General features: G+C 40.1%; 2 protein-coding genes across 5 annotated transcripts in view; one reads left to right on the forward strand and one right to left on the reverse strand.

The window, feature by feature from the left end:
- Positions 1-1,441: 1,441 nt before the first annotated feature.
- ATP6V1D (ATPase H+ transporting V1 subunit D) lies at positions 1,442-21,736 on the reverse strand. Its single transcript, NM_001195715.1, is given in 9 exon segments — positions 1,442-1,916; positions 3,879-3,957; positions 5,123-5,189; positions 7,512-7,615; positions 9,155-9,199; positions 10,889-10,956; positions 12,449-12,528; positions 14,801-14,918; positions 21,539-21,736. Coding segments are annotated over 9 exon segments (744 nt in total). The 5' UTR covers positions 21,580-21,736; the 3' UTR covers positions 1,442-1,774.
- Positions 13,351-27,494, forward strand: part of EIF2S1 (eukaryotic translation initiation factor 2 subunit alpha) — a 34,556-nt gene continuing 20,412 nt past the window's right edge. The window contains exons 1-2 of one of the 4 annotated variants that reach the window (XM_077938304.1): positions 13,351-13,387; positions 25,334-26,843. In XM_077938304.1, coding sequence (XP_077794430.1) covers positions 26,603-26,843 — 241 coding nt within the window. In that variant the 5' untranslated portion in view covers positions 13,351-13,387; positions 25,334-26,602. 4 annotated transcript variants of the gene reach the window in all.

The raw sequence follows: 27,494 nt of genomic DNA on the forward strand, positions 1-27,494 counted from the left end.
TCTGTGAGCCCCAACCAGATTTCCTAAATATCAGCTTCTCCAGAACAGTCCCAATGTCTTTAAATACCCAAAGTTTGAAATATAGATGAAACAGAAAGGAAAAGTTAAGGTGTAAAAACTCTGAAAGTAGACTGCTTAGACTTAAATTCTGGATTTTCTACTTTCTAGCTTTTTAACTTAAGACTAATTACTCAAGTTTCCTGTGTCTCCAGTTTTTCCTCTGTAAAATAGGGGGTTAATATGTGCCTCTTATGGTTATTGTAATGAAGTAATATAAACAAAATACTTAATAACAGTGCCTGGCACATAACTAAGACCTGCTATTTTATAGATGTTAAATGCTTGCAAAATCATTTAATACTTTAAAACTGCCTAGTAGAAACTTTATGTAAAACATAAACCACTTAGGCACAGTGGTTTATGCCTGTAATCTCAGCACTTTGGGAGGCCGAGGTGGGCAGATCACTTGAGGTCAGGAGTTCGAGACCAGCCTGGCCAACATGGTGAAACCCCATCTCTACTAAAAATGCAAAAATTAGCTGGGCATGGTGGCGCACAACTATAATCCCAACTACTTGGGGAGTAAGGCAGAAGAATCTCTTGAACTGAGGAGGTGGACGTTGCAGTGAACCAGTGTCACTGCCACTGCACTCCAGCCTGGGCTACAGAATGAGACTCTGTTTCAAAAAAAAAAAAAAAGAAAGAAAAACTACCTAGACTGTGATGTCACTTGATTAAAATACAATATTAATAAAGATAGTGTCACAATTTCAGAACTAAACATGGCCAATCATGTCAAAAATGCCTGGAACTGGTTGCAAGAAAGACTGAGTAATCATGGATGGCTCATGCCAAATCAAACTACTAAAAACCTCAGACACCTGATGTGGCCAAATGGTTCATCTTCATAAAGGAAAACAAATTTTTATCACTTATAAATAGTAAAAAGTTACCTTATTTCTTACTCTAAAATGGGAACTAGTTATTTTTCTTAGATTAGCAAATAAGGAGGTATTATAATGCCCTCATAACTCACCAGCAATCATTTATTAGTACCCCAAACGCAACAGTTGTCTCAAAGTAAGCCTTTTTGTAAAACTCTAATACATGGAGGGGGAAAAATGGCCACTCACTTCCTACATGTCTGCAGAGAAAGCTCTGGCTGACACTACTGATCTGAGCATGAGAACATGACAACAGTAAATTAATAAAAATTGAATGACTTATTTTTAAATCATTTTACTCTGTTTATACCACAGTCACATTTAAATTGGCAGAACTGCTCCCATGACAGACAAGACAGGGACCTGTCATGCAAGGAAAAGTGCAGGTTTTCACAAAGTTTGAGAAGTACCATGGTAACACAAGAATGGCTGCAGCAATTTCAGACAACAGCGCCAAGGTTTGCAAGAGGGTAGGAATGAAAGCTGCTCCACAGTAATTGGCCTGAGACCACTAATGCTTCCTAAGAGGTATTTCCTAATATGCTTGGTAAGCACAGCACGTGTAACACAGATGTAAATGGAGTAGGATAACACTTCAGAGTAAATTCTTTAAGTTCCTGGGCAGGTTTTACAGATCTCTTTCATCCATGATAAATGGTTGCTAAATTATGATTCTGCAAAAGTAATCCCATAAACAGACATCCAGGTAAATGTTACAACCAGTGAAATTCTTAGGCCAAAAAATAAATAGCCAGACAAATCAAACCTACACACTATGAATTAAGATGAAGCCAGTGTTAGGGTTTCTAAAAGAACCAGAACAGGAAAGATTATTCAAACAGAAGATCCTCATCCTTCTCTTCAGCTAGAAGATTAGCAGGCTCCAGCACCTCTCCAGCTGCTCTCCTTTGTTCCAAATCCTTCTCAGATTTTTCCTTTAGAATCTTTTTCTTCTCCTGTATTTTCTTTAACCTGTAAAATACAGGTGGGGGTGCATTTTTAAAACACTTTCAATATTAAGTAGATTTGATTTCTTTTAGTTTTGTCACAAGGATAATAAACACCTATACCTAGAAAAAAAAAAACTTGGTACTTTTACTAATTTCATTTTCAGTAATTTATTTATAACCCTTTTTTAAAAATACTAATTTTAAGCTAATAACTGGTTTAACCTGAGATAGAAGCCTTTTTTTTTTTGAGACGGAATCTCACTCTGTCGCCCAGGGTGGAGTGTAGTGGCACAATCTTGGCTCACTGCAACCTCCCCCTGTGGATTCAAGCAATTCCTTGCCTCAGCCTCCCAAGTAGCTGGGATTACAGGTGCATGCCGCCACGCCTGGATAATTTTTTTTTAATTTTTAGTAGAGACGGGGGGGTTTCACCATCTTGGCAAGGCTGGTCTTGAACTCCTGACCTTGTGATCCACCCGCCTTGGCCTCCCAAAGTGCTGGGATTACATGCATGAGCCACTGAGCCTGGCCTAGAAGCCTTTAGTAGGTTAAATTTTGAAATCCATTCTCTAATGGAACAGATTTTGAGCATTCAGGCATTTTTTTAAATTTTGGCTCAACACAACCCTGAGTATCATGGAAGGACAGAAACTAACCTTTGATAATTAAGATTATAGACCATAATTAGATGGTAACTCCAGATCTAAGACCTCCCATGTCTTTCCTAAATACTCTTGCCTTCACCTACCTCCCATTTCTCTGAACTGAGTATACAGACCCCTGTATACCACCAGTTTAGTATTTATCGCTGTTGACTCTAAATGTTCATAGTCAATTCATGGACATGCATAATTTCTCCCCAAGTGCTGTGCTAATTCTCTAATGGCGTGATTTATATACTATTTGGTAATGCCTCCAGGTGCTTTATACCTTCTCCTTAACATATTCAACATGAAATACATATTTGTTGAATAACAGCTGAATTCTAGTTTCTTCTCTCAGTTTTTATGTAGGAGACACCCAATCTAAATCATCATTTCATTTTAAAGAATAATCAGGGGCCGGGCGCGGTGGCTCAAGCCTGTAATCCCAGCACTTTGGGAGGCCGAAACGGGTGGATCACGAGGTCAGGAGATCGAGACCATCCTGGCTGACACGGTGAAACCCCGTCTCTACTAAAAAATACAAAAAACTAGCCGGGCGAGGTGGCAGGCACCTGTAGTCCCAGCTACTCGGGAGGCTGAGGCAGGAGAATGGCGTGAACCCGGGAGGCAGAGCTTGCAGTAAGCTGAGATCCAGCCACTGCACTCCAGCCTGGGCCACTCCGTCTCAAAAAAAAAAAAAAAAAAGAATAATCAAGAGCCAGGCATAGTGGCTCATGCCTGTAATCCTAGCACTTTGGGAGGCCAAGGTGGGTGGACTACTTGAGGCCAGGAGTTTTGAGACCAGCCTGGCCAACATGGTGAAACCCCATCTCTACTAAAAGTACAAAAAAATTATCCAGGCATGGTGGCACATGAGCCAAGATCACCATTGCACTCCAGCCTGGGTGACAGAGCCAGACTCTGTCTCACACATACAAAAAAAAATAATTAGAAAAAGAATAATTGAGTCTTGGCTGGTCCGAAGGTAGTGAGTTATCTCTATTATTCACAATCAGTTACAGATCAAACTCCTTGTTCTACTCTTTCCCCACTTTTCACTACTGCATTTGACTATCTTAAAACGTATATATTTTTAAAAATTAAGTCTAAATAGTTTCTCTGAAAGGCCTAAGTTTTTGGAAATGCCATGTTATAGGAACATGTAAAATTTGACAGATTTGCTTCCACAACTTTTGGTAATATTTCATGCTTCTTATTTATCAAAATAAAACACAAGCTGTGCTAATTCTAAAGAACATAAACCAACAAGTCATTCAGCAAATAGAGCCTTTGGAATATGGAAAACAAAAAATGATCAATAACTGCCAATTTCAACAAACCTATAGAACTCTTCTCGCTCTCTCTCATCCAGCTCTGTGATGATATAAGCAAGAGTACGTTCAATCCGGGGAATGATGACTAGAGTTAAAAAAAATAATAATATGTGTGAGAACTTCAAACCCCTTTTTTCAAATTATCAGTGCTCATTTGTATAACCAGTTATTTTTTCCTAATTGTAAAATTAATATGCATTTAATGCAGAGAACTTGGAAAATAAAAACACAAAGAAAAAAAACACAAAATGGAGTATAATCCGAATATCCAAAAGAGTAACTACTGTAAACGTGTTGGTGTATACCCTTCTAGTATCTTTTCTATGCACAGATAACCTATGGGACCATAACAAATATAACACTGAATGTGCTGAATTCTATGAATATGTAACATTGAAGCACAGATGTTATTTTAAATATAGTAGCAATCAACTGTTAAAAAATTGAGGAGAGAGAATGCTCGATTTTGAGTTTATGTCATTAGGTTTGACTTTGCATAGAGTTTACCTATTCTGCTTCTAGAATGTGAACTCTGAGGGTGAGAAGTATAAATTATCCTTTTTTTTTTTTTTTTTTTTGCTTCCACTTTCATGTACGAAGTCTGGCACTAGCAAGCAGTCAAAAAAATTTTTTTAAAAATGAGATAACTTTCTCACTAACATTAATACAGCCCCAAGCAAAGGAATTTCTTTACTTCAAATTTTGCTTTCTTACTTAAAATTGAGTGTTTCTTTAATAAAAACTAAGTTTATTGAGCAAAAAGCACTGTCAACACTAAGCAGTCATATTTTTTAAACACTGAAATAAAAGAGATGGAAAATAAGTGCATCAAATAGGAAAATTTTTTAGAAATCAAGGAGAATGGTTTATAGTGATTTAAAGTTAAATATTTAATGTACTCAAAAAGTTACATCGCTCAACCATTAGAACTAAAGAAAACACTAAGGATCTTGAGAAATACTCCTACCCTTAAATAACGGCATGAATAACTGGAAATGAAGAAAACATTCCATAATTTTTAAGTCACCACTTTCCTATGTGTGTAACTCCCACAGATCATACAGGTACTTCTATCAGAACACTTCATAACACTTTTTTGTACTATGGACACACTTCTCTCTTTGCACTGCAGGCAGGGGCAGCATCTTACTCACCTTTCAGTCTTCAGTACAGTGCCTGAATTCTAGCAGTTTCACGACAAGTGGGGGGTATGGACAAGTGACAAAGCACCTCAGAGTACCTATACTCACCATGTTCAATGGCATTTACACGCCTGTTGGTTATCTTAATAGCTTCATCCAAAGTAACAAAAGAAGTCTAAAGTAAGAACAAATTAATAATGTAAGCACAAAGTCTTCTCAATCATTCCCTGATCACTTGACTCCACTAAGTTTGCACTTATAGAAAACACTTGAGAACCAAGACAACTTCTTTTCAGCATGCTTAAAAAACAAAATTCTTAGGCTGGGCGCTTGGCTCACACCTATGACCCCAACACTTCGGGAGGCTGAGGTGGGAGAATCACATGAAGCTGGGAGTTCAAGACCAGCCTGGGCAACGCAATGAGACCTTGCCTCTACAAGAAATAAATTTTAAAAATTAGCTGGGTGTAGTAGCATGCACCTGTAGTCCCAGCTACTTGGTAGTCTGCAGTGGGAGGATCGTTTGAGGCTGCAGTGAGCTATGACTGCCACTGTACTCCAGCTTGGGTGACAGAGTAAGACCCTGTCTCTTCACAACAAAACAAAAACAAAATTCTTGTGAGATTTCCAAAGGGCTAATGCTATTTCCATGCTATTGATAACCTACATGTCACATTTGGTAGGTTTTCAAATTAACCTGCCTGGGCAGGTTGAAAGATCTCATGATTCATGGTTTATATCCTGTCCCTGAGTAAGGAAATCTTGTTTCTCAGACTGTTGACATACTGATTAATATGCAACCTACTGACACTGAAAATGACACTGATTTGTTTCTGAATCATGAAGTTTTACTTCATGATTTACTTGCATGTAGAACATTTTAGCTTGTATTTGCAATCTGTAGCCAATGATTGTGACCTCTGTATTGTACTCTCCAATGAAAAGGACAACTCGGGTATGAGTCGTCCTCCCTTCTCCTAAACTTTCCCATAAAAGCCTTCCAACTTGTAGCAGACTCTAGAACACACGCAACTTTGTTGGTGTCTTTCCGGGTCAGTCCTCACATTTGGCTTTTAATAAACCTTTATCAAATCATTTCTGCTTCAACAGGCTTTACTTGAGTTGACACTATTATAATTTGTTTACTACCATCTCACCTAAATAACAACATAAAAATGACAAGAAAGAATCAAGCACTAATAACCTAGATATATACTAACTGGCCACATAGGGGAAAAAATGGCCTTCCATGCACAAAATGTTTATTTACATTTACATTTAAATCTAGTATTAACTTGCTGTTCTCACTTAGCAAAGAGTGAAACTGGGCTGGGTGAGGTGGCTCACACTTGTAATTCCAGCACTTTGGGAGGCTGAGATGGCAGGATTTCTTGAGGCCAGGAGTTTGAGACCAGCCTGGGCAACATAGCAAGACCACATTTCAACTAAAAAATTCAAAAAAATTATCCAGATGAGGTGGCACAAACTTATAGTCCCAGCTACTTGGGAGGCTGAGGCGGGAGGACTGCTTGAGCCCAGGAGATCCAGGCTGCAGTTAGCCAAGATCGTAACACTGCACTCCAGCTTGGGCAACAGAGCAAGACTTTGTCTCAAAGAAAAAAAACAAAAACAAAAAAAATAAGAGTGTACCATAGCACATACATTTTGTTAATAATAACAAGTAGGGGCCAGGTATGGTGGCTCATACCTATAATCCCAGGACTTTGGGAGGACGAGGCGGGCTGATTACTTGAGCCCAGGAGTTTGAGACCAGCCTGGATGACATGGTGAAACCCCATCTCTACAAAAAATACAAAAATTAGCTGGGTGTGATGCAGCATGCCTATAGTCCCAGCTACTCAGGAGGCTGAGGTGGGCAGATCACTTAAGCCCAGGAGGTTGAGGTTACCGTGAGCTGAGATTATGCCACTGCACTCCAGCCTGGGTGACAGAGTGAGACCCCCATCTCGAAAAATAAATAATTTTTTAAATTAAAAAAAGTAGGGGCCAGGCACAGTGGCTCATGCCTGTAATCCCAGCACTTTGGGAGGCCGGGGCGGGTGGATCGCCTGAGGTCAGGAGTTCGAGACCACCCTGACCAACATGGCGAAACCCCGCCTCTACTAAAAATACAAAAGTTAGCCAGGCATGGTGGCCCATGCCTGTAATCCCAGCTATTTGGAAGGCTGAGGCAGGAGAATCGCTTGAACCCAGGAGGCAGAGGTTTGCAGTGAGCCGAGGTCGCGCCATTGCACTCCAGTCTGGGCAACAAGATTAAAACTCCATCTCGAAAAAATAATAAATAAATTTTTAAAAGTAGGGACAATGGTACAAAAGCCATCACTTCAGAAATCAAAATATTATGTTTGTTTTACATAGGATCATGGGAACAGTTGAAAGTACAAAGTACCGTATATGCTGACTCAAGACCAGACTCTCCTCCACTTGACTGTTAGAAATCAAACTACAACAGTTCTCTAGGTCTTTTGCTACTTACCTGCAGCGAAGCTAGTTCCACCAGTAGTTCCACTGCTTTGGCATAATTCCTCTTTAATTTAGCCAACTGTTCCCCACCTCTGGCTAAACCAGTCAGTTCATAACCTGAAAGAACCAGTCAGACAACATTTGTAATTAGAGAGTAAATAATCTTCCCTATAAATTTTCCCAAAAGGAGATAATTCAGAATAATAACAAATATGGAAAGACAAATTCACTAATCTTCATTGAATGTAAACATGAAGTACCTATCTCACTTCCCAAACACTATAGGAGCATGCTACTAAATACAGTTTTCCACAAGAATACTATTCTAAATATAACTAGAAGCTCTTAACCAACCTTCACTTCACTAGCTTGATGCCCATTATTCCCTTTGAAAATCATATTGCCTGATGCCCAGAGTACAATGACACTCTGTGAACAGGTGACTCTCTAGAATGCTCTACTTCTTCGTATGAAATGTACTTAATATTCTATATGATTTAATTAAATATTACATGAAACAAGGAAATATGAGTGCCAAAAGAAAGAATATTGTTTGTTTGTTTATGTATTTATTGAGATGGGGTCTCACTCTGCCACCCAGGCTGGAGTGCAGTGGCACAATCTCAGCTCACTGTAAGCTCCACTTCTCAGGCTCAAGCAATCCCTCCACCTCAGCCTCCCGAGTAGCTGGGACCACAGGCGCATGCCACCAGGTCCAGCTAATTTTTGTAACTTTTTGGATAGAGATGGAGTTTCACCATGTTGCCCAGGCTGGTCTCAAACTCCTGGGCTAAGGCAATCTGCCTGCCTCAGCCTCCCAAAGTGCTGGGATTACAGGTGTGAGCCACTGCGCCTAGCCAAGAATATTGTTTCTATCAAAAAAGTTAATACTTTACTTTAGAAAGAAAATATGCTGTCAAATTAGGAATGGAATGAATAAGACAGTTATTTAAAAAGTGGGAGTGGGCTATAAAAATCTAGAAAGAATCCGCATTCAGGTTGCATCCTAGTGTCTAAGATCTTATTTGACTTTAAAGAGACCCAAAATGGGAATTATAAGCAGTGCATTGTGGGTGTAGGATACGCAGAAAGACAACACAGAAGTCTAATCAGTGAATTCATACTCAAAAGGCCTTATATTTTTTAAATAGCAAATGATTCTACATTGATATATTTCTGATAAAATACTGAAATATTTTAAGGTATGTACAGTGTTTTATGACTTCCTAGCATAAGACCTTTTTTTTTTTTTTGAGACAAGGTTTTGCTCTGTTGCCCAGGCTGGAGTGCAGTCGCATGATCAGAACTCACTGCAACTACCTCCCCAGTTCAAGCACTCCTCCCTCCTCAGCCCCCAAAGTAGCTGAAACTACAGACACATGCTACCACACCCGGCTGATTTTTTGTATTTTTTGTAGAGACGGGTATTTGCCTGCCTTAGCCTCCCAAAGTGCCAGGATTACAGGCATGAGCCATTGTGCCTGGCCTTAAGACCTTTTGATTAATTGATCAACTATTGTCCTCACTATATCAGTAAAAGGATTTCTAACTCAGGAACCTCTCAACATCTAGCACCATTTTCCAGAACTTAGTTCATTTAAAGAGGAAACAGGAAATCTCAGAGACACAAAGTAATATAAAAAGTTTCACACTTACTGTCAGTTCCTTCATGGTAATGTTCAAATACTGGCAAAGTAACACCTGTTAAACATAGAAGCATATATGGATTCACAAACCTTTAAGTTCTTTTTGTTGTTGTTGTTTTTGCCAAGGCTAGAGTGCAATGGCATGAGCTCACCTCACCACAACCTCTGCCTCCCAGGTTCAAGCAATTCTGCCTCAGCCTCCTGAGTAGGTGGTATTACAGGCATGTACCACCACACCCGGCTAATTTTGTATTTTTAGTAGAGACGAGGTTTCTCCGTTTGTTGGTAAGATGGGTCTCGAACTCCCGACCTCAGGTGATCAACCTCCCAAAATGCTGGGATTACAGGCATGAGCCACCGCGCCTGGCCTAAGTTCTGTTTCTTAATCACTGTTTTCTGTGTTTCTTTTTCAGCGAACTCAAAAGTCAAGAGCTTAAGTCTGGAATTGTAATTCGTTTCAATTAATGAATTTAGGAACTTGCCTTCTTTTTTTTTTCTTTTTGAGACAGAGTCTCACTCTGTCGCCCAGGCTGCAGTGCGGTGGTGTGGTCTTCAGCTCACTGCAACCATCGCCTCCTGGGGTCAAGTGATTCTCCCACCTCAGCCTCCTAAGTAGTTGGGACAACAGGCACATACCACGCCCAGCTAATTTTCTTTTTTTTTTTTTAAGAGGAGTTTCGCTCTTGTTACCTGGGCTGGAGTGCAATGGCACAATCTCAGCTCACCACAACCTCTGCCTCCTGGGTCCAAGTGATTCGCCTGCCCCAGCCTCTCGAGTAGCTGGCATTACAGGCATGTGCTACCACATCCGGCTAATTTTGTATTTTTAGTAGAGATGGAATTTCTCCATATTAGTCAGGCTGGTCTTGAACTCCTGACCTCAGGTGATCCGCCCACCTCGGCTTCCCAAAGTGCTGGGATTACAGGTGTGAGCCACCACGCCCAGCCTAATTTTTGTATTTTTTGGTATAGATGGGGTTTCACCATGTTAGCCAGGCTGGTCTTGAACTCCTGACCTCAAGTAATCCACCTGTCTCAGCTTCCCAAAGTGCTGGGATTACAGGTGTGAGTCACTATGCCTGACCTAATTTTTGTATTTTTTGGTAAAGATGGGGTTTCACCTTGGCCAGGCTGGTCTCAAACTCCTGACCTCAGGTGATCCACCCATCTCAGCCTCCCAAAGTGCTGGGATTACAGGTGTGAGCCACCACATCCAGCGGAACCTGCCTTATTTTTCATTTTTTATTTTTAGATGAAGTCTCACTCTGTCGCCCAGGATGGAGTGCAGTGGTGCAATCTCAGCTCACTGCAACCTCTGCTTCCTGCGTTCAAGCGATTCTCCTGCCTCAGCCTCCCAAGTAGCTGGGACTACAGGTGCATGCCACCACGCCCGGCTAATTTTTATATTAGTAGAGATGGGGTTTCACCATGTTGGCCAGGCTGGTCTCAAACTCCTTGACCTTATGATCCGCCCGCCTCGGCCTCCCAAAGTGCTGGGATTACAGACATGAGCCACCGTGCCTGGCTGGACCCTGCCTTCTTAAGTGTTCACTTCTATACAAAAGTCAAATTATTTTCAGTAATTAGAAACCTGGTTGTTAATGATTTTAACATGTAAAGCCAATCAACTTGTTCTAAGTAGAAGGAAGAAACTAGGACATTAAGATCTTGCTGTATAAACAGGTTAATTTTAAAATGTCACCTCTTTTCTCCCCAAAGAGTTTCTAAAAGGTTGAAATGTTACCTGCTACATTATCTTTCTTCGCTCGAATCTTCACTTGGGCTTTATTTACATTTTGGATAACTGTAGTGCTGCAGAAAAAGAGAAAGCCTTTATTTAGCAGACTGTTTAGAAATAAACCTCTAGGGACTCATTGGATAGTTTTACGTTAAATGAGACCAAGAGTGAGATGTCACAATTAAGTATGTTTTGATAACTGTCCTCTTTCCAAAAAGGGAGAAACATCATTACTGCCAGAGGAGGGCCTCTGAAAGCAGAGAATGAACAATATTCAAAACATTAGCAGTAAGAAAACAACAAAGAATGATTTTAAAGTTCGTGGATTGCTTATGTTTTCAGTCAGAGGTGTGCCACATGGATGTAACCGTAAGAGTTCTTCTACTAGTGTAAGATGGAGAAAACTTCTTCCTAGGTTTCCCGTTGAATTGATTAAGCTGGCGTTCAGTTCCTTTACCCTGGAAACATCTTGCATCTGGCTTTGTGTGACTTCTCAAATGTTACCAGAAAGTGCCTTCCTGGCAGGGTGCGATAGCTCACGCCTGTAATCCCGGCACTTTGGGAGGCCGAGGCAGGAGGATTGTTTGAGGGGTTCAAAACCAGCCTGGGCAATGTGGCGAAACCCAAAAATACAAAAATTAGCCAGTCTCATAACCCAGTCTCAAAACAAAACAAAAATAAATATTATAGAAAGTGTCTTTCCCATAACCACCCTAAAACACTCACATACCACTTATACACTATTGATCTCCACCCTCTGCTAGAAAATTCAATGCAAGCTGTGATCTTGCCAGCACTGGCAAAAATTAAAGCCTACCACTTCAAAGGGCCTTTTTAAGGCCCAAGAGCAGTGAAAGCTCCTAGATAATAGGCATCATGTCATTAGGAAAAGACTAAAATCAGAAACTTCTTGAAAACAACTTCTGCCTCGGCCCCTAATTAGCCAAGTGACCTCAGGAAGGCATTTAATTAAAACTGAGAATAACAGTGCTTGCCTTACCTATCTCACAGTGTTATTTGGAAAATTACATAACATATATAAATTGGCATAACACATTTGCAAGCCATTTTGTATGCTTTGTAAAGGATTTACTGATGTCACCAAAGCCATGAAGTTCATGCCTTTTAAATAATCCAATTCTCAAAAATTTATCCTAATAATTCAGTAGAAACAAAAATACATATGTGTAAAGATGTTCACTACACTTTCCCTAATATTCCAAAACCATGAGAATTAACCCAAATATCCAGCATTAGGAGAAAAAAAAAAATACATCTTGAGAAAGATCATACAGCCATGTTGAAAATAAGGAAAAATGTTTATGATACAACGTTAAATGAAAATGGACGCTAAAATATTAAATATCCTGCGCCTGCAACTATGTAAGAATGCATGTGGAGGATGACAGTGCAGTTAAGGTGATGGGGTTAAAAGAATTCTTCCTTATTATTACTATATCATTTGTCCTTGATGGTTATTTCTAAATTAAAAAATGTTTTTTAAATGAAATGATGAGCCTGACATCACTTTGTTTTGTTTCAAAACACCCCGTTTAGTCTCCTTACCTGAAGTCACCTGCTGTGAACTTGGCTTCGGCTAGTGAAAAGGCAGCTTCTCTCATCACTTCGCCCATCAACATTTTAGTCTGGAAAAGCATAAATCAAGAGCAGATTCAATCAAGCCTTTTACAAGGAAAAATCCCATCATAATTATGTTCCTTTAATAACCATCAGTATTTTATGCTGGCTGTGCATGTAAATATTTGTTTGATAATGATAAAACAAATAGAAATTTCCAATTTTTAACAGTTTTGGTTACGATCACTAACAATATTACAAAACTATGAGTTTTATAAAATTAAAACAGAATAAATGCACTGAAAAACAGAAAACTGAATCTTTACTGAAGGACCTAATTTATTACTGAATGGGTACAAGCTGATCTACTCAAACTAATCTCTTAAATTCACTGCAGTTGCAGTCAAAATCCTAATGCTGTATTAATTTTAAAGTACATCTGGAATATCTAATGTTTCAGAATATTCAATAATGTTTCAGAAATAGAAGAAAAAATGGGTCAGCTGGGTAGGGAGTTGGCTTCCCAGGTATTAAAAAGGTACAGCTACAATAAGGAAATATTAATACATCTGGTATGGGACAGTTAAGTCAATGAAATAGACTAGAGGGTTCAGAAACAACCCCAGGTCAATATGGAAATTTAGTAAAGAAACCACTCAACTGCCTACACACTTACAAAATGATAAAGCTACCTACCTCACATCATACTGCCCCCAAAATTCAGACATAATTAAGATAAAGATTTAAAGAAAAAAACTGTAGAGTAACCAAAGAAAATGTGGTATAACATTTTTCCTAATCATTTTAGGTCTTTTCTAAGCCTTATGTGTAACTCAGAAGCTATATAAAGAAAAAGACTAACAGATTTGACCAAAGGAAAAAAAAATTTAACTTTTTTTTATTTTTCTTTTTATTTTTTGAGACAAGGTCTCACTTTGTTGCCTGGGCTAGAGTACAGTGGTGTAATCATAGCTCACTGCAGCTTCAAACTCCTAGGCTCAGGCAATCCTCCTGCCTCAGGCTCCCAAGTAGCTGGGACTACAGGTGCATGCCACCATACTCCGCTAATTTTCTTATTCTTATTATTATTATTATTTTTGTAGAGATAAGGTCTCACTATGTTGCCTAGGCTGGTCTCAAATTCCTGGGCTCAAACCATCCTCCCACCTCGGCCTCCCAAAGTGTTGGGATTACAGGCATGAGTCACCACACCTAGTATTAACTTTTTTTTTTTTTAAGTTAAAAGATAAGAAAAGGCATGGAGAAAATACTTTTAACATTTTACACATTAGGCAGAATAGACATAGAACCTCTACCAAAGAAAAAAAAAAAAAGACATTTACCAAGAAAATCAAATTGCCAGTAAGCATGAAAAGTTCCTCAACTTCACAAATAATCAAAAGTAGTACAGGGCCAGGCACAGTGGCTAACGCCTATAATCCCAGTGCTTTGGAAGACTGAGGTGGAAGGATCACTTGAGCCCAGGTGTTTGAGATCACCCTGGGCAATAAAGCAAGACCCCATCTCCACAAAAACTTAAAAAATAAAAATAAAAACAGCACTCATAGAAAATACTTTTGTTAAGTACATACAGGTTTAAAAATAAAACACAAAAACTGTAAACTCAGCACTTTGGGAGGCCAAGAAGGAAAGACTGTTGGAGCCCAGGAGTCAAAAAGACCAGCCTTGGCAACATAGTGAGACCTTGTCTCTACTAAAAAAAAAAAAAAAAAAAAAAAAAAAAAAATGAGCTGAGAATGGTAGCATACACCTGTAGTTCCAGCTACTTGAGAGGCTGAGGTGGGAAGATCACTGGAGCCCAGTTTGAGGCTGTAGAGTAAGACCCAGTCTCAAAAAAAAAAAAAAAAAAAAAGAAAAGAAAAGAAAGAAAATGTCATGCCATGCAGTAGTACATGCTACAATAAATTAAAATAAGGAATTGTGAGAGAAGCAAACATGGTATTCACTTTAGATTGGGTGAACAGGAATAGCTTCTCTTAAGAGACTAGAACAGCCAAAGGATCCAGTTATAAGTTCTGGGGAAACAGTATTTCAGGCAGGAAAAAGAGCTAATGAAAAGTACCTGGAAGACCTTAGGAAGAACGCTCTAAATGAGGTAAGAGAGGCAGGCAGGGGGCCAATCAGATCAAGTGGAGCTTTACATGCAACACTGAAGAGTTTGGATTTTATTAAATGAACTATTTGATATTTGACACTTGTTAAACTTATAATGATATTTTTACTTTTGAAAGAAAAAATTTAATTAAAATAACCAAAAAAAAAGTGCTAAGGGCCATGCTGGATTTTCCCAAAATGAATACTATTCTAAGTTCATTCTACCTCTATTATCTTCTTTAGGATCTGTCGAAATCGAAGAGTTAAGGCATCAGATTTTTTCTTCAGGAGGTTTCGACCTGTCTGTGCTCCCTTTAAACGAGCCTTCATGATAGTCTGTGCCCTATATAAACATAAACAAAGTTAAAGACATCTATTTTCATTGTTTAAAAGACAAAAAACCTCCCCACCAGTGTTAAAATTATCCTTTATCCTTTGATGTGATGAGAGGGAGAATATATAGAGAATTTGTAGCTGACAGGTTTAACTGATGCTATGGCTTGAATATGTCCCCAATCTTCATGTGTTGGAAACAATCTCCAATGCAACAATGTTGAGAGGTGGGACTGTTAAGAGATGACTGGGTCACATGGGATCTGACCTCCATGAGTGGATTAATGTCATTATGGTAAGACTGGATTCCATATTGCAGGAGTGGGTTGGTTATAAATGTGAGTGCAGCTGGGCACACCTGTAATCCCAGCTAGAGGTGTAAGTGGGAGGATCCCTTGAGCCCAGGAGTCCAAGTCCAGCATGGGTAAAGATAGTAGCAAGACTCCATTTTTGTTTTTTGTTTTTTGTTTTTTTTTGAGACTGAGTCTCACTGTGAAGCCCAGGCTGGACGCAATGGCGCGATCTTGACTCACTGCAACCTCCACCTCCCAGGTTCAAGCGATTCTCCTGCCCCAGCCTCCCAAGTAGCTGGAACTACAGGCGTGTGCCACCAAGACCAGCTAATTTTTTTGTATTTTTAGTAGAGACAGGGTTTCACCATATTGATCAGGCTGATCTCGAATTCCTGACTTTAAGTGATCTTCCCACCTCAGCCTCCCAAAGTACTGGGATTACAGGCATGAGCCACCACGCCTGGTCCGACTCCTTATTTTTTGAGACAGGGTCTTGCTCTGTCACCCAGGCTGGATTGCAGTGGTGTGATCATAGCTCGCTGCAGCCTCTAACTCCTGGTCTCATGCAATCCTCCAGCCTCAGCTTCCCAAAGTGCTGAGATTATGGGCATGAACCACTGCACCTGACCCTGTCCCTTTGGAAGGAAATAAAAAGGCATGTGTGACCCTTTCTTGATCTCTCACCCTCTTGCCTTCTGCCATGGGATGACACAGCAAGAAGGCCCTCACCCTTCTCAGCCTCCAGAACCATGAACCAAATAAATTTTTTTTTCTTTATAAATTACCCAGTCTCAAGTATTGTTATAGCAGCAGAAAATGGACTAAGACAACTGGTTTTTCAATAATGTAGATTTCTACCATCAGTGTTCCATAAATGAAAAGTTTATTAATTTACAATAGAAACAATTTTAGAATCAATATCTGGAATATTTATTAAATCATAATAAACATTATCAGGAGCCTTATTTTATGATGCCAACATATTTTAAATACTTATCTGATTTGTAAGTTAAAATAATATCTACATTTTAGTTTCCATTGGAGGTATATTAAGGATTTAAAAATCTATCCACTAATATATATCAAAATTTTAAACGCAATTATTTTCAAGACCAACAATTCCACTTTGAGGAATTTATCCTACAAATTTATCCCCACATGTGTACAAAAACATGTGCAAGGTTTAAAAGATGGGTACTCCAGCATTATGGTAATAGCAAAAGGGAGAAACAAGCTAAATGCTAAATACATCATAGTTCACCTACCATGGAATGATATACAGTCATTAAAAAAGACGAAGGTATATAGGCATGTGCTGTCTATATTACAGTCTTATGCAAAGTAAGGAAAAAATGTGCTTATATAGATGCAGAGAATAGTTCTAGAAAGGATTCAGAAAAACTGGCAAGAGTTACCTTTGATAAATGGGACTGGATGAAAAATATGGATTTACTTTTTACTACTATATTCTTTTGTACATTTTGCATTTTATTTTATTTTTATTTTATTATTATTATTTTTTTTTTCAGGCGGAGTTTCGCTCTTGTTGCCCAGGCTGGAGGGTGCAATGGCGGGATCTCGGCTCACAAAACCTCCGCCTCCTGGGTTCAAGCGATTCTCCTGCCTCAGCATCCCGAGTAGCTGGGATTACAGGCATGTGCCACCATGCCCGGCTAATTTTGTGTTTTTAGTAGAGACGGGGTTTCTCCAAGTTGGTCAGGCTGGTATCGAACTCCTGACCTCAGGTGATCCGCCCACCTTGGCCTCCCAAAGTGCTGGGATTACAGGTATGAGCCACTGCACCTGGCCTGCATTTTTTATACCACAATAATTTACCACATTTTCTATTAAAAGTGTGGTATTAACATGTTTTGATATCATCAAGATCCTAACACCAATCATTTTATTAATTTGTAAAAGACTCTAGGTAATAAATGACATATATAAGATTCCTGAGAAGTGACAAGCTAAATTTACACTGAAGTCTCCTCACTTCCTTGTTTCAATTTTTTTCCCCATCAGAAGCCCCAATACCAAAGTCAAGCAGAAACTGACATTTCTGTTCTTGCTGCCATATGCCAGATAAAATTTAATAATGAAAAAAAGTAGAGCCCAGTTTGAGGCTGTAGAGTAAGACCCTGTCTCAAAAAAAAAAAAAAGAAAGAAAGAAAAGAAAAAAAATGTCATGCCATGCAGTAGCACATGCTACAATAAAATTAAAATAAGGAATTGTGAGAGAAGCAAACATGGTGTTCACTTTAGATTGGGTGATCAGGAACAGCCTCTCTTAAGAGACTAGAATAGCCAAAGGAGCAATTTATAAGTTCTGGGGAAAGAATATTTCAGGCAGGAAAAAGAGCTAATGAAAAGTACCTGGAGGACCTTAGGAAGAATGCTCTAAATAAGGTAAGCGGTACAGTGGCTTATGCCTGTAATCAGCACTTTGGGAGGCTGAGGTGGGTAGATTGCTTGAGTCCAGGAGTTCAAGGCCAGCCTGGGCAACATGGTGAAACCTGTCTCTACAAAAAAAAAATACCAAAATTACCTGGGCATGGTAGGGCACACCTGTAGTCCCAGATACAAAGAAGACTGAGGTGAGAGGACTGATTGAGCCCAGAAGGTCTAGGCTGCAGTGAGCTCTGATCATGCCACTGCACTGTAGCCTGGACAACAGAGCAAGACTCGGTCTCAAAAAAACAAGTGTTTGGGTAATAAAATTCAACAACAGATTGTATAACCTAGACACAGTATAACCTAACCTAGACAAAGTGATTTAAGGGGATATATTTTCATACGACTGGTGTTTTAAAATCGCATGTACTAATAAACCAGGTGCAGTGGCTCACACCTATAATACCAACACTTTGGGAGGCCGAGGCAGGTGGATAACTTGAGGTCAGGAGTTTGAGACCAGCCTGGCCAACACAGTGAAACCCCATCTCTACCAAACAAATACAAAAATTAGCCGGGTATGGTGCCGCATCCCTGTGGTCCCGGCTACTTGGGAGTCTGAGGCACAAAAATCACTTGAACCCGGCAGGCAGAGGTTGCAGCAAGCCAAGATCAAGTCACTGCACTCCAGCCTGGGTGACAGAGTGAAATCCTGTCTCAAAACAACAACAACAACACACACACACACACACACACACACACACACACACACCCCATTTGGCCAAATTCTTAGATTATACTGGAATCTTTTACCATAGGGCTAAGATCACTAAGACAATTCTATAGCTGAAAGGGACTTTAGACATTAACTTAAAGATTAGAAAAATGAGGCTTAGAAAAGTAAAACAACTTTCTCAAAGTTACTTAGTGAAGAAAAGGCAGGGCAGGAACCTGAACCAGACTTTTGATTCCACTGACTTTCCCAATGCTCAAACTAAGGCTCCAACCTAGGTTCACTGTACCCCAACCGTGTGCCTCCCCTTAAAGACAACAATTATCACTGGCTCACTCTGCACTGACTGGCCTCACAAGAGATCTTATCAAGTGAAGCTGGTTTAGTTTCCAGCCTGAGCAGGAGCTATCCAGCCCAATGTGTGCATTTAACATACTGTATTGTTGACAGTAAATACTAGAACTCGGGCTCAAAGAGCTGGATCAAATTTAAGTCAAATTGTAGTACTGCATATAGCAGTCAGTTTATAGTAAAAGGTAAACTGGTTGATAAAATTGAATTTACCATGTTAATTTTAATTTCCTCCTAGGGAATGGTATCTCTGTGAAATGGGCAATTTTAATTCCTGAAACTCTAAGGGCAGCTTGCACACTGACAGCTAATATGTAGCAGAACCTGGATTTAATGGACTTCTGTTGACTCCAAATTTTTCATGCGTCTTCTACTTCCACTCTAAAATTGTTTTGCTTTCTGTGGTACCAAAGTGGGTGAAAGTAACATCACAGAATAATACTGTTGTTGAAAGGAACTGTCTGTGAAACAGGCTGCCAATGTTTTCTAGCCTATGGCTTTTAAAACTTGCTCCTTTGTTTCAGAGCTGCTCAGTCCTACTCAAACAGTTTGACCTTTAGCTAGGATGATGACTTTTCTTCCAGCTGAATCAAAGACATCTGACTACATGACAAAAAGCCTGCTGCCAGCCATGGGGAAAATATTTAGAGATTATTTCCTGCACCTGATTTTCCTCTCAATCAGCAAGCTGAGAGCTTTCAAATAGTAGTTTTCACCTTCATGAGCCTATTATTTTTCTTACCTAAGCCCAAAGACGTCTATTTTTGCCTCTTAGTCTCAAAGTAAAAGTTCCAAAGTAAAAACAAAAAGTTATTCTGACTGCTGTCAAAGATAAACACAGCCAGACATTCGTTAAAGCAATGAAAACAGATTTTATTCAGTAAACCACTGATAGCAGGGGAAAGAGCTGAGCTCAATTCTGGTTTGTGCAGAGTGACTGTCCATTTTAAAAAGAAAGTAAGGGAGTGGCAGGAAGCCAGCCACAAGTAGAGTCAGAGAAGAGAAACTTAAAGGGTTGGTCAGTGTAAACGCAATGCTACCTGGCAATTAGTAAGTTATTGTTCTATCCTCCCACACAGACTGGGAGACAAAGGCCCTATCCCTCCTGATGATTACATTTCAAAGAAATGGCTCTCTAAGATACTTGAAGGGACACCAGAGTTGGAAGAGATAACATATTCACAATTGTAAGCCTGTTTTTCGTAAATGCTCTAAAAAAGGAAGGACAGGTCAATTAGGTGTTGACTAGAACAAACAGTAAATTCTCCTCCTAGCTTTGAGCTTTTTCAGGCAGGCATTTTAATGGGGGGGGGCTGGGGTCACCCTTGGGGCAGGTTTTACGCTGCTAGAAGATAAACTAGCGTCGGTGTCTCTCAGTGCGTAAGTTTTGACTGAGTCATCACGTGCTAGGAGTTCTGCAGTTGCCACTAACCCGGGATAGTCCCCATCTTTATTTCCCCACAACTAGCTTGCTGCCTACTTAGTGCGAACAGCTATTAGAAAGTCAATAGGTGAAGGTAAAAAATTTAAAAACTTCATTTCATTAAGAGCTATGTAGTCACCCTGGCAGAGACAAATCTGGGCTTCAGGTTTGAATGTGACTTTTATTTTAAGCGTCCTCAGATTCTCTCAGAGAAAGGACAGAAAGAGGAAAAACAACAAAACACCCCCACAGAGATAGGACCACAATAAAAGGATCTAAATGTCAGGGTTAAAACTGATTTTCTGCTTCCTCACTGTAAAGAAAAAGGGAAAGCCAGGCGCGGTGGCTCCCACCTATAATCCCAGCCGCCAGGGAGGCTGAGGCGGGAGGATCGCTTGAGCCCAGGAGTTTGAGGCTGCAGTGAGCTATGATCACACCACTGCACTTCAGCCTGGGAGACAGAGCGAGACCCTGTCTCTTATTAAAACAAACAACAAACTAAATAAATAAAAATAAACAGGATGAGGAGGAGAAAGGGAGCGAGTTGTTGGGCACATTTGAGAAAACGTCAAAATTTTCTTTACAAACTAGCCAAAAACCTACAGTGATATGCCACTTTCCTGACAAAGAATTCAGGCCCCAAAAGAAAGGTAGCCCACAACTGAGCGTATTCCCAAGCATGAGTTCTTTCAAGAAATATTTTTTTGTGGACCTTCTATGGATTGTTAAGACATTCTTTCCTCCTGGAGAGAGCCCACAGTCTAGTGGGAGAGAAAGACACATAAACAAATATCTACTTTACAATGTGATGACTGGTATTAACACAGGTCTTAACAAGGTGCAGCGGTGAGAGAGCAAAAGCTGTGCCTCAGAAACACAGGGATATCCTCTCACAGCCGGTGACATTTGGTGGGATCTTGGAAAATGAGTAAGGGGATCCAAGATCGAATCCGAGGACTATGCTAAGGCGATTCGATTCCATCCCCACTTTGGCTTAGGGACCTCTTCTATATCCTCAGTAAACGTCCCTTCTCAGAGCATTTATTAAAACCTCCTTGGCCTTTCCAGACGAATGTCTGGCTACATAAACTGTGAGCTCTGTGAGGGCAGAGGTGGCGACGGTTCAGTTATATAAATCCAGTGCCCGGCTCAGTAAGGGTATGTGGAATGGATGAATCCATTAATGAATAAAGACAGCGGGCCTCCACAAAAGCCCGCCGGCCGGGCGCCTTTTCCTACCCGCTGGGATCGCTTCATCCAGCCTGATTCACTCAGGAGGAATGTGCGAAGAGGCCGTCACGAAGCTTCGCCCTAGACTCAAGAAAAGAGCCTGGGAAAAGCTCAAGAAACAAGGACCCTCACTGTGGCCCAGGGTCTGAAGGGATCGCGCTCTGGGTTCCTAACCCTGTGAAAGCGGCTCATCCCATTCCTTTACTTACATTCTCGAGGGAAAGATTTCAATTCGGTCTTTGCCCGACATTCTGACGATAACTGTTCGGCTCGGGTCCCCGGCCGGGCAACCGAGGCTACAACAGCTCCAGAACTGGCCTCCACAGTGACTTCCTCTACAGGAGTCAGCTGGTTGTGTCACTTGACCCCCTCTCGTTGCTAAGAAGCAGCAGGGACACCCATTTTCACTTCCGCTTCCGGTTGTCAAGAGGAGGAAGGGGGAGGACAGAACAGAGGCGTTGCCCGGATGTCTAGGCGCGCGCACCGCGGAACCATCCCTCAATTCCGGTTCGCCTCCCAACCCCTCCCCATCCAGCTTCCCTGAGGCTGCGCAATACGCGGCACGTGCCAGGCCAAAGACTAGGAGCGAAGCGTGCACGCCTTGTTTCTCTCCACCTGTCGTCTCTGGTCACAGCGCCATCTCATGGTTAGCTGAAACTGTGAACGAGGATACATTCTTCAGGGGCAAGGAATCAGAGTCCTATGTCTTTCTCGCGCCTTGAATGTTACTTAGCTAAAGCTAAGATAGCGAGAAACCGTACTTTTCGGGTCCTTCCATGATCTACATTCGTCCTTGTTCTCGGAGGACCCAGACTCTATGGTTAATGATGAAGAGGGGTCTCTATTCGTTCAACGCTTGCGCAATACGAGGAGGTTCCGCATGCGCAGTCGGGTGACCGAAGCGCACGCTGAGGAGGATCGGCGGCCGGTGAGGGAGAAGCAAGTCTGGTCTCTCTGATTAAAGAAGGCGGCTGTGGTCTCCACTGCGGGAATCACACACATACCTCAGGTGACTAATCCCAAGCTCGGTTTCTCCAAGAACTCACTTTGGTTTGTGTCCAGTGACATGGGTGTTCGAGAGCGGGTAGGCCCCGGGCTAACACCTCCCTTTCCCGTCCCTGCGCGGGAAGTGGCTGGACAGCACCGCCGCCACCCGCGCTGTCGTGGGCCTCGTCGCCGGCTCCGTGTAGGTCATCCTGTGTTCCAGAGGCGTCGTTGTTCCAGCAGAGGAATCTCGTAAAGGAAAGTGGGCCGAGTGGATTGTACAGCCTCTACAATATGCCGAAAGTGAGAATGCCTTGACGATGGGGCGGCCTCGGGAGAACGTCGTGACACCCTAACTCTTACCCCCAGCTCAGGACGCTGAGCAGTTTGCTTTTTCCAGGTCTGAGAATTCCATCTTTTCTTCCGCCCCAACAGTTCTACCGAAATTTCCCCCTGCTTCTCAGTGGAAACCAAACTGGACTCTTACCTGAGAAACGTGTGGGACGGGCACCGTGTTGGAAAGAGCGGGGTCCGAGTAGTTTTTCATCTGATAATTGAATGAGTCACCCTTTGAATCAAAACTAAATGAGACTTGAGTTTATTACTGTTACTATCAGTTTGTTTTATGTTGGCGACAATGAGAATAGAACTGTGTTAAGCATATGTTAGGTTAACTATGCTAAGCATAACAGAAAACCTAAGATAAGGAAATATTTTCGGGTTAAATACACAGTCATCCCTGGGTCTCTTTATCCACAAAATTTAGGCTTTTAAAATTTTTATTAAGCAAAAGACATGGTTTTTTCGAGAAAAAGTATAGCAGAGAAGTGTATATTTTCTCTCAATTGAGTTGTTATTCAAGGAAAAATCTCTGGGTCAGTAGTTTGGGGATGACTTATACCGAACTTTACTACCTATTCTCAGTTCATCTGGTGCCAAAAGATGTAGTTGTCTCATGCACAGTAATGTTTATAGAGATTTGGTGATAACTTTCTTTTTCAACTATAATGATGAAATAAAAGCTTTACTTATGTAGCACTCCTATACCAAGAACTACCATTCAGAGAGCATTCCTAATACGTGTTAGATCCAAATTAGAATTATCACGAGAGTTGTCCCCATCACATGTATTTTGGAAAGGAATGTGAACTTCTATATCCATTATAGCAGTTTGACCATGCACTGTTTTGAGAAAGAAGTTCTACCTACCATTTGTCCTGCAAAATAACTGACTAGCCAGGGTATTTGAAATTAGCCCGGAGTTTGGTTGATATATTTTGAAAGGTGGCTGATACTTTTACATCAGAACACATAAGAGTATTATAATGTGTTGTGATATTGAGGTTCTGTGGGTTAAAGACATTCTGGATTTGATGTCGATTATCTTAAGAAAGTATTATAATTTAGTATTTCTGTTCCTCCTTTTTCTGTTCATTGCTTCACTGTGCTCCTTTCATAGTACTTCATATTGTAATCATTTGCTTGCTAGTTTGTTTCCCACTCTATACTTAACTTAGGTAAGAGTCTTTTTTTTTTTTTTTTTTTTTTTTTTGAGACAGAGCCTCTGTTGCCCAGGCTGGAGTGTAGTGGCACGATCTCAGCTCACTGTAGCCTCTGCCCCTGGGTTCAAGGGATTCTCCTGCCTCAGCCACCATAGTAGTGGGATTACAGGTGCCTACCACCACACCCAGCTAATTTTTGTATTTTTAGTAGAAATGGGGTTTCACCATGTTGACCAGGCTGGCCTCAAACTCCTGGCCTCAGGTGATCCACCCACCTCAGCCTCCCAAAGTGCTGGGATTACAGGTGTGAGCCACCGCGCCTGGCCTGGTAAGAGTCTTGTTGACACTTCTTGAGGACCAAATAAAATAAGTCAGAATGCTGTGAAAAAGATAAAGAGATGAAGTCACCTAGTGTGACTTCGATATTGCCAAATGTTTTTTTAAGTAAAAAAAAAATAATAAGTTATTAGCATTTCATTAGGCAGTATGTTGAAAGTTTATCAACCAATATGCAGGTTTTTGTGGTATGGATTCTTTTTGTACTTAACTTCCTGTCTTTGCTATGAATAACTTAACCATCAACAGTATTCCTTTACTTACCCTTTATGTTGCAAAGAGACTTGTGCCTCCTGAAGAAATAGTATTCATAGTCATATCCCTTCAGGATTCTTTTACACGATTGCCCGTGTTTTTTAACCATCAGATTAAGCCTTGCTTCCCCTAAAAGCGTCACCTTTACTATTTGGAGAAACTTGGTAAGTAAATATGGTTTTCACCTGTTAAATGTCTTAAAACTGTTCCGTACATTTCTGTAACATAGTTTATTTTGATGCCCAATTTGAAACTTTTTAGCTCTCAAATTTGAGAACTTTACATGCACATATTCAACAACAGTTTCCCCACCACCCCCACCCCCACCCCTGAAAAGCCCTGTTTAAAAATGAAACAACCAGTCAGCTGTTTCTTGGTGGGTAGTTCTGGCCATTGAATGTCTACTTATCTTTGTTTGCTAAATCCCTATTTTGTAGGGATTTTGTATTCCCTACAAAGAAATACATCTCTGCTACTGTCATTAATATGCTGCTTTTTGTTGTTAAACCAATGAGTACTAATAGTTTGCACTTATTGGTGTCACATACTCTAGCACTGAATATATATATATATATATATTCATGTTGCTTTTAAAGTAAAATGTTTCTAATTGTAATATGTTTATGAATAGTTTTGAGAGAATATAGTCTTACTGATAAAGAGGACAGACTCTGGGCCGGGTGCGGTAGCTCAAGCCTGTAATCCCAGCACTTTGGGGGGCCGAGACAGGCAGATCACGAGGTCAGGAGGTCGAGACCATCCTGGCTAACACGGCGAAACCCCATCTCTGCTAAAAATACAAAAAACTAGCCGGGCGTGGTGGCGGGCGCCTGTAGTCCCAGCTACTCCAGAGGCTGAGGCAAGAGAATGGCATAAACTCGAGAGGCAGAGCTTTCAGTGAGCTGAGATCAGGCCACTGCACTCCAGCCTGGGCGACAGAGCCAGACTCTGTCTCAAAAAAAAAAAAGAGGACAGACTCTGGATCCAAACTTCCTGGATTCAAATCCTGACTCATCACTTGTTAGCAGTATGTGAAAGAACAAGTAACTTAACCTGTGCTTCACTTTTTTAATCTAGAAAATGGGGAGAACTAGGGAGAAAGTTGTACCACAAGGAGATAGGCAGTGACCAGATCATATAGGATTCTGTAGGTAGTGAAAACATATATAAGTCAGTAGCAAGCCACTGGGAAGATATAGGCAGGTGCCAATTAATAAGTTATTAAATTAATTTTCACAAAGTTTTCTTAGGCCTTTAAGTTATGTTACTACTTAAGTTTTGAGCAGTGACAACAGTGAAGGTTAACAGAAAAACATGGAAATCATCAGCCATGATTAGTTTGAGAGCTTCCTTTTTAAATGTGCTTCTACCCAGATTATGATTTCAGGCTTGTGGATCATAGAAGGAGTAGTGCTGAAAGTAGGTTGGGTGGATCAAAGGGAATAATTGTAAATATCTTTAATGCTTGGAGGTTAAGAGAAACTTTAACTTTGTAGTAATGGAGATTAAAGCTATTCTCAAGATTAAGTATACCTATTCAATAAAAGAAAGGAATATTTGGGAGTATTGGGGATAAGAGAAGCTAGACATTGTGAATTCAAGGAAAAAAAATTATGAGAGGAGGAGGATGAATTTTAGTTTATTTTGTGATTAAGATTTTTTTAGTTTTTGTTGCTTTGACATGTGACGCTAATTTGGGCTATAATAAATGACAATATATCATATGGTATATTGGTTAAGATTTAGGTAGAAAATCTTTCCTTTATATAGTGAGTGGTAGCATATACAATGTTTGCTAACTTCAGCGAAGAGTAGCTTTAGTTTTCTGATTAGTTATAATAGTGATGCTTCCCATCATTTGATATGCCTTAAAGTAGTATTTTACTCTTGAGGTATTCCTTTAATCCTTAGGTCTTGGAGTACTTTATAGATGGTCATTATTTTTTATGATTCCTCTGAAACTAATGGCAGAGAATCACCCAAGCATTACAAAAATGTTGAGCAAAGTAAAAATTAAAGCTTGGTTCCTGAACATTATCTGTTTTCTGGTACCACTTAAGTTTCAAAGGATGAGAAGACTAAGACTAATAACTATTTTTTTCTTCATCTTTTCTTTCAGTGGCAAGATGTGGAAATTGATTTTTTTTTTTTCATCTTAACTGAACACTTATTTAATTCTTTTGTTTAAATTGCAGAATGCCGGGTCTAAGTTGTAGATTTTATCAACACAAATTTCCTGAGGTGGAAGATGTAGTGATGGTGAATGTCAGATCCATTGCTGAAATGGGGGCTTATGTCAGCTTGCTGGAATACAACAACATTGAAGGCATGATTCTTCTTAGTGAATTATCCAGAAGGCGTATCCGTTCTATCAACAAACTCATCCGAATTGGCAGGAATGAGTGTGTGGTTGTCATTAGGGTGGACAAAGAAAAAGGTAAGTGAGAAAAATATCTGTAATATAAATTTCAGATTTAAAATGGTTTAAAAATACATTTTTTGTAAATTGCATGCGGCAGCTTAGGGAAAAAAAGCTCTTTTTATACTTAAACCTCTTACATACAAAGTGGTTAGAAAACCATGTCAATTAGCTATTTAAACAAGATCTCTTAAGTTAATAGTAGTTTAATTAGTACATCCTAGGATTTTATGGATCAAATAACTTGAATTTTATTTCTAGTGTTTATCAGGATTTTGGTAATTGAATCATGGTAACTAAACTTAAAGAGAGTACTAGTTCATTTACATTGGTAGATCTGAATATGTTGGATGCCTTTTTTCTTGATTTAAAGCTAAAGTAGTAATGAGATCTTTGGGTAAGCATGAAAATGGGGCAGATGGGTTTTACGAATCTTTTATATAAGCCTTGAAGAAGCAATATACTATGTGTGTATATACACACCTGAAATCTAACATTGTATATCTTGCTGGTAATTAGAATGTTTGTGTCTACCAAATCCTGTGGTATCTTTCAGACAGTTTTGAATGACTATCCATTTTTTACTTATTGGATTCCTTTTCTGGACCCCATGTAAATCATCACCTTTGTGAATACTGTTTTTTAAAACATGGTATACAATACCATTAA

Source organism: Macaca mulatta, chromosome 7 (assembly GCF_049350105.2).
Source record: "Macaca mulatta isolate MMU2019108-1 chromosome 7, T2T-MMU8v2.0, whole genome shotgun sequence".
Taxonomy (NCBI): Eukaryota; Metazoa; Chordata; class Mammalia; order Primates; family Cercopithecidae; genus Macaca; species Macaca mulatta.